This window comes from Mangifera indica, chromosome 13 (genome assembly GCF_011075055.1).
Source record: "Mangifera indica cultivar Alphonso chromosome 13, CATAS_Mindica_2.1, whole genome shotgun sequence".
NCBI lineage: Eukaryota > Viridiplantae > Streptophyta > Magnoliopsida > Sapindales > Anacardiaceae > Mangifera > Mangifera indica.
Genome location: NC_058149.1, coordinates 14160449 through 14171646, shown reverse-complemented (window position 1 = coordinate 14171646; position 11198 = coordinate 14160449). Strand labels below are relative to the sequence as shown.

Sequence of the window (11198 nt, the reverse complement as noted above, 5' to 3'; positions counted from 1 at the left end):
TCGGTGAAGGTAGCTAGAGGCAGGAAACGATTGTGTCCCCACAAAAACCTTTTTACTACTAGTGTTGTTTTAGGAGATAATGGCGATTTTATCATTTTCCTTTAATATTTATTTTAATTTATTTTCGAGGACTTTTTGAAAGTACAGTTTTTCAGTTTTACCGTACCAGTGTCTATTTTTGTAAATACAACATTTTCCCACAATTTTCTAAATATATATATATTTCCTGGCGTGAATTTGTTTAATTTATAAAAAAAATAATTACCAGATAATTAATTTGTAAGTCAACTCCTATTAAGCATAGTCATCTCAATTACAAGCTGGATTATGTCACCCACCACGAGAGATCAATAATACATTTATTTTTAATGATTAATGATTGTAATTAATATTAATTAATTAAGTACCCAAATTGATATGCTGAGTATTACTGGAACAAGTCATCTCATTCACCTCGTCATGTTTAAATATTAAATATGAACCAACTTTTGGAGTCCAAATTGGGCAAAATTTGCCTCAAAAGGCAAAATACAATGAATGATTAAAAATATATTTATAAAAATACAAAAATAAAATTTATACAAGAGAAATATGTGTAACATGTATATATAAATTTAATATAATGTATTTATATTAATGCAGCTTTAATCCTAATTTTATTATCGTAAATGTTTATAATACATTTTTTATATTAGTTCATATATGTTTTATATTTTTAAGCACTAATATGGGTTTTGTTAAAATATCAAAACAACGCTATTTTGTGTTTTTGTTAACACATTCGTTTAATATAAGTTTCTTTTGCTTGAAAATAAAAATACGTGTTTTATATAATTTTTTTTATAAATAATAATTCAGGTTGACGAACTAGATCCTCAATCTATTTTTTATCGAACGGGTAGAGGATTTTTTGATAGAGATAAATATATCTTTTGATCATCTTCTTCTCACTCTGTACTCTTTATAGTTTCTCTTTTTTATATATTCTCTAAATCCTCAATTATTAAAATATATTTAAAAATTTTAAATTACTATAAATATATCATGACATATAATAAATAAATTATTATTTATTTAAGGGATGATGGAGAAACAATTGATAGAGAAAATTTTCCGGTGTGAAGATTTGAATTAGATTATTTGACCGTTTCTATCCCATTGTCATCCATATTTCTGGTAAAATGTAACCATCTTATGTGTTTAAAATGATTTTAATACGTAGATTTATCTAACTAGGAAAATTTGTGGAAAATTAATATATTTTTCAAAAGTGTTTTTGGAAAGCAGAAATTAAAACTCTTTTTCTGCTTTCTTTTTTTTAATTTCAAGATCTGGCGTCCATTCGTGCGGAGAAATTTGTAAGTTGAGATTTGAAAAGAAGGAAGAGCCAAAGTTGACCCAAACCCAATTATGTCGGTGGGGCCCGGATTGAACTATTAACAAATTGGAAATAATTTCAATTAACAGTCGGAGTCGGTTTGGTTTGGTTTGGTGACGTTGAGAGCCTGGCGGGCCGTCGTAGACGTTTGACTTTGGAAAATGATTGATTGCATCTTGGCCGTTAGATGTTTTTAATAATAATAATTGTCAGTGAACGCGATGGAAACGGTATAAGGACGCAACTAGACCGGTGATTTTGTGAGATGATTAAGATTAACGGCTATGATTAAAGATAAATTTTGTGTGGGTCCTTTTTAACCTACCCATTTTTTATTTTCGTGAAAAAAGGAAAATTAAAATGGAGTTTGCACATGTTATTGTTTCCAAGAACGAAGAAATATAATAAATAAAGGAGAATAATACCACATGGTGGAACGAAAATAAAATTATTTAATTTTTAGATTTGTGGGGTTTGCCATTAAGTCTTATTATTATTAGTCCATGCCTTAGTGCTTGGAAATATTTTTCACATTTAGCCATTTGGGTTTTCCTTATCAATAATTAATCATGCACTAGTAACCACTATAAACAATGTACGGAAATTAATAAAATTTTTCACCACTAATTAAAGTAATAATTTAGATGACAGTAAAAAAGATTTAGTAAAAGATTTCAATATCTATTATAATATTTATACTTGTTGTTATTATACATATAAATAATTTATTTATTTATAATTTAAATATATAATTAAATGTAAAGATAATATATTATTATAAAATATGATGTTATTAAGAATACCCACATGGATAATGTTAAAATTAAGAAGCTAGCTGGTGTAAAAGGACTTTCAAAACGGGAATGCCTTAGTAAATTGCACAGTTGGTCAAGCCAAATTTAAGGCTTGTTTTAGTTTGACTCTTCTAAGGCTATTTATCTAGAATGGGTGTGGAAGGTTATCTTGATTAGAGTCACCAAATCAATAGTAGGTGAGCTTTGAAAATTATAAAGTTTAAATAGTATTTTATTAGCAGGAGAAATTGAAGTCTTTGCTGTTCAAACAAAATGGCATATATAAAAGTCAAAATGGCCAATTTAAATTTGTACACCATTTTCAAATATTTATAAAACTCCATATTATTACAAAATTTTGGATCTACGTTGATGTGACTGTTACTTGAAATGAACCTAAGGTACAATTTCTAGTATCTTATAATTCATTATATTTATTATATGGTATAATAAAAATAAAAAATGATATATAAAAAAGTTATATAATATGATATGATATAATATTAATATAAATTAATATATTTTTTTAAAGAAATAATGATATAATAAATATATATTTAAAATTGATCCGATTATTTACACATGAAATATCTTAGACTGAGAATCTTTTTAAGAGTAGGGGATAAGGGAAGGAGACGAAAGTGTAAAGCCTTCTAAATATTATATTCCCACTTACAACGCACTAATAATGGTAAGCATTTTCACATAAAATATTTTTCGAATATTAGAACAAATTATCTTTCACCCTGTATTTTATAAAAGTCCTTTCTACCCCTTTAATACTTAATTTTTTTTTTACCCATTTAAAATGAAACTCTATTAACAAAAATGTAATAATGTAAAACTCATTTTACTTCCCTTTTAAGAAAATTATGTTATTTGTAATCTTATCTATAACAATAATAGTAAAAATAATAATAATGATTATTTTAATAGTATAATCAAATTAGCCAATGCTTGAGTTATTGGTTGAAGACAATGGCAAACCCACCTATTTTTATAATCATTCTCTCTTTTACTCTACTCATGATATTGTGGGTCAATGACTAGTGAGTATTAACCGATTATCATTTAGTTTCAAAGTCACTTAACATCAGTTTCATTGGAGATCAATACATTTATCTCATTATTAGAATCAATTCAGGTTTGAATCCATATTTAGTTTAAATAGGTAGTTTGATTTTTGAGTTTGTGGGTTTATTGATGTTTTAGCACTAAAAGTCTTATTTGACAATTATTCATCTCCAACAACTCTGATTCTTCTCTTTTTTTATCAAATGTTATCTCTTTCTATGTCATTATTTATAATTTGAGTCAATTTTACTTTAAATTTAAGTTTGTCATATCAGATTTAATCCGAATTCAAATTGACCTTTGTATAAATTTAACTTAATTCAAATCTACCCTACATTTATTGGTTAGGTATATAAAATTGATTAATTAAAATCCTTCATTTATTTGATATTGAAATAATAATAAAAAAAAGCTTCTAGAAATAATTTATTGTTTCTTTATAAAATAGGGGTAGTGTAGTGATGGAACCATTTACAGTTTGAACATTTAAGGGGTGAAAATTGAAATTGCGGCAAACTTAGGATAAAAAAATGACATTATTGAACTCTTGAACAAAAGAGGAAGTGGTCCATGGTTTAGGTTCCCAAAGCCCCACACAGGATTCTTTAGGGTCACTTCAAAGGACAAATTGACCCACTTGAAAGCAATGTAAAAAATAGAGGATGCATAATTGGGCAAGGACCGGTGGCAGAGAGATAAGATGCCCATCTGGATTAGGCATAACTGTAGTATATATATATATTTTTATAGGGTATATATTGCCCCGGTAGTTCCAGTAGGGAAAGTGGGACACGTCCGCAAAAGCATATAAGTTTGGAATTTACTCTCCATTTATTAATAATAAAAAATTTAATTTATTTAATATAATAGTTATAATACCAATAAATAAATATAAAATTTTATTATATTCCCATTAACAGTATAGTTTATTTCATTGACAATTTTCCGGCATCATTTCACCCTAGTTCAAATGAGACTTTGTTTAACTTAAAAATTATAAATTCGAACTAAATTCAAATAGATTTTAGACTCAACTCAAATTTACTCAACATATTATTATATGATTATATAATCTAATTATTTACTTGATCTTTATAGTTTTTTTTTCGTAATCAAGAGATCCGTTAGTATTGATTGGATGAATAAACTTCAGAATATAATGATCAAACTTATAATCATTGTATTAGATAAATTAAAATTTTACAAACATGATAAAGACACAACCATCGAATCACTTGTAAGTTTTGTTTATGATTAACACCCAACTATTTATACATAAAATTTTAGGGGTCTCCCCAAATTTGTTGGCAACAAATGGTTGAGGGCTACTAATTTCTATCCGTTTGGGTATAATTTAGTACCTGATTTAAAGATTCTTACACTGTAATCTAGGAAGGTTTTAATTGTTGACCAACTCTATGGTTTGTTGTTTTTATTAAACTTTCGGTGACAATGCTTTCCCAGTAAAAGTGGACATCCATCCATCCATTGCTTGCTCTACTGGTTAAGCCATTTATTATTATTATTCTACCGTATTTCTTCTTCTGTAGACACATTCCAATTAATGAAAGCTTAATTTAGAGCCGGCAATGATGGTTGGGTTGGGATAGACCTTTTCATTTTTAGTAATTAAGTATGCAAAATTTAGGGTGAAATGCCTCTAAATAATTTAAATGGTAAAAATGAAATTATATAAAATAATAAATAAGGTATAAGTTTCGAAATTTTTCAACAATATATTAAAATTAAAATTTTAAATTATTTAATAAAATAACTAAAATTGAGACAGCCCAATAAATTATACCAACTAAAATTCAAAATTAAAATTTTAATTTATATGTATACTTTTTTTTTTTTGTTAGCAAATAACCTTTGATTTGGATTATCATTTTCACATTTAGTCAAATTTTATTGATTAAATCTAAGTCGGCTTAAAACTATCATACCGAAAAACGAAACTTTAATTTTAATAATTGATTTTATAACTATTATATTAGATTAATAAAAAATTTAATTTTTATATGGGGAATAAATTTTAAATTTATAACTTTTTTTTATTATTGGGCCACTTTTGTGATTACACTATACAAGAGGACTGTATGCATAATATCTTTCTTGAAGAATATGAGATAATTATATAAGAAAAAAACAATTGTACTTGGTATGTGTAAAACCTCGATAAATGTGTATTCTGACTTGAATTTTTTGATAAATGTGGACCCTAAAATTGACTTTGTAATAGTTCCAAACTTCCTTGGGATTTCCATAATTTATAAAAAAATGTTCAAGAATATAATATTAAATATATATATATTTTCTCAGGTAAGGTGTTTAGAATGGTGTGAAAGAAAGACAAAGAAGTTGAATGAAAGTAAGAAAGTCACATGAAGTAATATATGGAAAAATAAAAGGAAAGAAATTAGCAAAATGTGGAGAAGTTGTTGAAGGAAGCAACGGCAAGACATGTGGGTTGAAGCAAGAGAAAAATTGAAAATGGGAAAGGGGTTAAGAGTGTAGAAGAGGTGTCACATTTTGGGGTGGGGAAATGGTATTTAATAAGCTTAGGAAATTTAGCATCACAAGAAAGGAAAGGAGAGGAAGATGTGAGTCTTTTGTGGTGGAAAGTTTATTACATGTGATGTTGTCACAAGTGATAGAATTGGATTGAATTGAAACAAAATAAAAAATAAAAAAAAGGGCAAAGTTCATGAAGGGGACCATTTTTTTGTCTTGTGAAAAAATCCCCATTTTTGTTATCTTATGAGGAATCTAATTTAACCTAACAAATAATAGAAGTATATTTAATTTGAATTAAATTGAGTTTCGGATAAACTCAAACTCAAATTTGAGTTAACATATATATATAATATTATCATGAAGATTGTTAACAAGATGAATAGTATTATTGCATAAATAAATAGTACTATCAATGAGATATACAATATCAACGGATTAAAAAACGAATAAACGTTGAATTGAACTGTAGATTTGCTTCGAACCAACTTGGGGAGGATCCACCCATTACAAATGGTGGAGAGTAAGTCAAGGAAGGTATGATGATTTTTATTTGTAAGGGAGTCCGCAGAAGAAGCACTAAATATTAAATAAGAAGTGGAGAGACTTGGGAAGGCTTATTGTATTTGGACTTTGTTTTATATAGTGGGTTGATGAGGAAGAGGTTCTCAATTTCACTTTTGCCTTCAAAAAACATAATTGTGTAGTTGAATTATTTTGTAATATGAACAAAGAAAGAAACACTCAAAAGCAATGGTTTAGCTTCCTTCCTTGCATTGCATGTGAAAAATAAAGAATGCAACAAATCCCAGCCTTATCCTCTTCAATTTTCTCCGTGTAGCTACGCTGCCTGCATGTGTGCGCATTGGCTGCTAGACTGCCTTCCTTTGACTATTTTTTCTCATATTTTAATCAATTTCTATTTTAACTTTTCACCTTTTGTTATTAACCCCATCTCACGTGGCAAAACATGCGGCTCCTGTGGGTGTGGATCGGGAACAGGTAATTTTTTATACGGGTTTTAATTAACAATCCATATCTTTTTTTTTTCCCCCCCTCATATATTCATGTTTACACAAGTTGCCAGGTCTATCAGCCATCTGACATCTTTTTATAGTTTTTATATCCTATTATAGCATACATTTTTAAAAATAATAAAAAATTTTAAAATTTATATTATCATCTTGAAAATTATCAATTAAACCTCTATAGCTTTAAAATTTGTTAGATACAACTTTCCATGTCATATTTTCTCTAAAAATGTGTACAATCCATATCTATAAAAGGCCAAAAGACTTGTTTCCACAAGGTTTACCCCATTTTCAAACTTTGACCCGTAAAAGTTTTAATACTTATCCAAATAATAAAATCCGTATAGGTAAACTAATAATTTACAATAAAATTTCTAAATTTTGTTAATTTAAGTTTGAATTGAAGAAACTAAGTTTGAACCAGAAGATTAGGACTGATCCAAACATTCAAGTTTGAGGATCAAATTCAAATTTAAACTGTCATTGATCTCAAGCAAGGCCCTGTTCAGATTCGACCCAAATGGAATCCAGTCCTACTAAGAATCTGGGTTAAATATGAGTCTCTAATTATCATTAGCTTATAAAAATTCCAAGATACGCAAGAACCAGAAAATTCCAAAATAATCAACCATGACTGTATAATGGATTTACATACAGGGCAAAACTTCGGAAGCCTGGGATTTGATGTAATGTCTTCATTTTTTTTCATAATAAAAATCCGGTCTGGCAGGTGAGGGAAGCATAGAAGATAAAGCATTCAATTCTAGCTGCACCTGCGTTTGTGAAGCACTGCACTTGGGGAGAACCTCACTCAGGTTTCGATCATGGGCTCAGGGCCAGATGGCTCAGCACGAGACCTATTCGATTGGCGTACGGAGTTGAAAAGGATGTCTTTGATAACCTGAATAGACAAAATTAAGAAAAAAGCTTATAAAAAACCCAACCTATGTTTGCAAAACTGTTTCACATTAAAGATAAGGATGTCTTAAGAAAAAGGGGAATGGCTAAATTACCTGTGACATTAGACCATGGACCTGCTCCACAGTTATCTTGGCACTGTCACGGGTGATCTTTGCAAGTTGAGAATCTTCCTGCAAAAAAAGAAAGTTGGGTACCAACCTATTAGAAATAATTAGGCATAAAAAAAGCCACATTTCAGATAGTATGTAACAATAGATAAACCATCTCAAAGCATTTCTTCACTTCAAATTTCCCTCTTAGATTGAGTGTGGACAAGCAATGAAACGATAAAACCAATCAACCCAAAAAAATTCTGTTGCAATCAGAAAATCAAGAAAGGCACCAAAAAATAAATTCAGGCAAATCACTCTAGAAGCTAAAATACTACACGGGAAAAGACAAAATGTACAGGGAAGTTCAAACAACTAGTAAAATCAATATTTCCTATAAAGGGCAGCATCCAAAATTGAATAGAAGTTTGCATCACTTTCTATTCACTGAATCATCAAATGTCACTTGAAGTGATGATAAAGCCATAGTCAAAGATATGCATGTATTTGATTATAAGTACAGGTCTATGATGTACCTGTCAGTGACCCATTCATGTGCCAGTATCAAAGCCCACTCACTTTAATGTTTTACAGTTGTAGAAGTATAATTCAAAAGATACTAAATGCCATAAAGAAAGGGTAATTTGCTCACCAATTAATTTGAAAAAATAATAGGCCCCACAAAATCTTTTGAAAATGTGTATGACAACAATAAGAAAATTTGCTCTATGAGAGTAGTGTAAACAGACGTTTGGCATATTCTCAACTAAAAATTTTGACAGATTACATCAGGGTGCAAGTTCAAATTACTTAAACAGACATCAAAGACATAGTAGGCCAGAAGGAAATAATATCAGTTATTCTTCTAAAAATTTGCAACAGCAGCATAGCATCAACTAAGTCTTTTTAAAATTTGATACAACTGTCCGATAATACAATCAACTGGGTCAAATTCATTGTACCCTATGCCTAAGGCTAAAGCACCTCTACTCAAACAAGAGAATTATGTAAATAGAAATATGACACTGACCTCCTTCCTTCTTTGAGGGGGTGCTATCAAGGGCCCGTAACGAGCGTGAGACAATTGATTCTCAGCTTGCTCTAGCTTTTCAGCTATAAGATGCAATAGATATTAGATAATCTCAGCAAAAAAAAGAGAAAAAACCATTCAGTTTATCTTAAATGTAACAAGATCATATATACCATAATTTACACTTATGCTCTCATGCAACTTAAAATCCTGAGTGCAATAATTCTAATAACAAGTGAAACTAAAATTACAAGAAAAAGAATTAAAGTTACTTATATCATAAAAATGACTAAAAGATTACCTAAATCAGAAATTTGTCCAGCAACATAGTCTCCATTACCAAGCAATGGGGAGGAGGAAAGAGTATTCACCCAATACTTGTTCCACAGCAGATCCAAAAGGTGGCAATCAAGAGACGACTTGAAGTAAGTAATGTCCAATGCATAATACTATCAAAACACAAGATAAATATATGCACGGTTAACAATGAAAGAATAAAATACCAAATCCTCAAACACAAGACATCATAAACGGTTTAAAAACCTGTTTACAGTGCACACCAAAGTCTTCAATCTTATTGAGAGGAATGGTCTGATACTCAGAGACAGGATCATCTAGAGGTTTGTATCCTTCTGGGTATGTCCTGAATGCACCAATCTCAACTTTCCCAGCAGAAACAGTTCTTGTTGGATCAATCACAACGGCCAAGAAAGGCTCCTGATATTGCTGATTTAACATTTGGGTTGAAACATCAATACCTGAAAGCCAGCATCCATAGCCAGGATGAGAGTGGTACCACCCAACAACATTCTCCAGTCGTCCTGCCTATACATACAGAACACCATTCTTTGTAAGAAAACTCTCATATGTACAACATTGAAAAATACTAAATTAGCAACTTAGAAATAATCACAAGAGTTTGATAACTTTCCCATCATGGCCAAACAATCAGTCAATGTTTCACACATAATACAGCTCAGTTAAACAGAAATAAACTAACAGTAACAACAAACACATAACTACAACAGGAAAAGATCAATTTTTGTAAGAATTTAGATTAAATGAACATTTAAGGCACCTTTAAAAAATTATACATTAACTATGTGTAGCTTAGATTAGGGTTTGAAAAAAAAGTGACCTGTTTCACAAATAAATCAGTTCAATCAATCAGAAAAATAATGCCAATATATGTAAACACATGATTACAATGGAACAGGATCGATTGCAACATAAACAACCTGAAATGTATAATTAAGCACATTGGAAATTACAGATGAACACAGTCAGCGATAGCTTAAATTAGGGTTTAAGAACTTGAACGAATTAAAAAGGGAAAAAGAAGAAAAGAAAAGAGACCTGTTTGTTAGTTTGGGAGTAATCAACCATATACTCATAAGCATCAGCCTGGGCATTAACCCTAGTTTCCGTGCCTTCAACGGGCAAAGCAAAAGCGTCCATAACAATGATGGCATCACCGTCGGTTTTGCCTTGCATAAGGCCCATGACCTCGATGGTGCCACCAGATCGCGCGTGGACTACCATCTTGAGGAGAGCGAGTGCGGAGATCTTGACGCGCTTGAAGTGGTGAGGGTCATTGGCCCAGGGCTTCTCTAGCTGGAACTTGGTTTGGGCCGCTTCGTCGTAGTAGAAAATTGCGTCAGAAGACGATGAGGTGTCACTTGAACTTGTAGGTGGCGTCTCCATGGATACTATGTTGTTCTCAAGTTCCCAAGTCCTTTGCGCTATTTGCGTTTGCGCTGAGGAAGAAGAACCGAACGATTCCATTAAGCAATCTGTCAGATTTCGATTCTCACTTTCTATCAGAAACCAAGAGGAGGCATCTATTCTACCAACTGATATAAATCGCAACGCCACCGTTCTCCCTTTATATATATATATGTGTGTGCGTGTATATATATATATATATATATGAATGTATGAGCGTGTGTGTGCATATATATTTAAAATTAATCTACTAGCGACGTCGTTTTGCTGGCTCTGTTCCCGTTCTTTCAAGTTTTATACGGTTTTACCCCCAAACGGTAAACTTGTCTTTCATTAACTGGTGACGAAAATTTGTATTAGGATTCAACAAGTGAAAAATGCAGAGTGCTGCCGGTAGGGCTGGATTCGAGCTGAGCCAGCTTGAGCTCGGGCTCGGCTCGGTTTGATTCGAGCTCGAAACGAGCCGGGCTCTGCTCGGCTCGATCAAGCTCGAGCCGAGCTCGAGCTGGCTCGGCTTGGTAGGGCAGATTTTTTTAAAAATTTTTTATACAAAACGACGTCGTTTTGATCCATATATATACACAAAACGATGTCATTTTGATATGAAAAATGAGCCGAACTCGAGCCGAGCTGAGTTCAACT

General features: G+C 31.0%; 1 protein-coding gene across 1 annotated transcript; it reads right to left on the bottom strand.

The window, feature by feature from the left end:
- Positions 1 to 7336: 7336 nt before the first annotated feature.
- LOC123195267 (COP9 signalosome complex subunit 5a-like) lies at positions 7337 to 10731 on the bottom strand. Its single transcript, XM_044608922.1, has 6 exons — positions 10188 to 10731; positions 9375 to 9656; positions 9133 to 9280; positions 8832 to 8914; positions 7805 to 7882; positions 7337 to 7692 (listed from the first exon to the last, which is right to left on the bottom strand). Exons 1-6 carry the CDS (start codon positions 10614 to 10616, stop codon positions 7603 to 7605), a joined length of 1110 nt encoding a protein of 369 aa, XP_044464857.1. The 5' UTR covers positions 10617 to 10731; the 3' UTR covers positions 7337 to 7602.
- Positions 10732 to 11198: the final 467 nt, after the last annotated feature.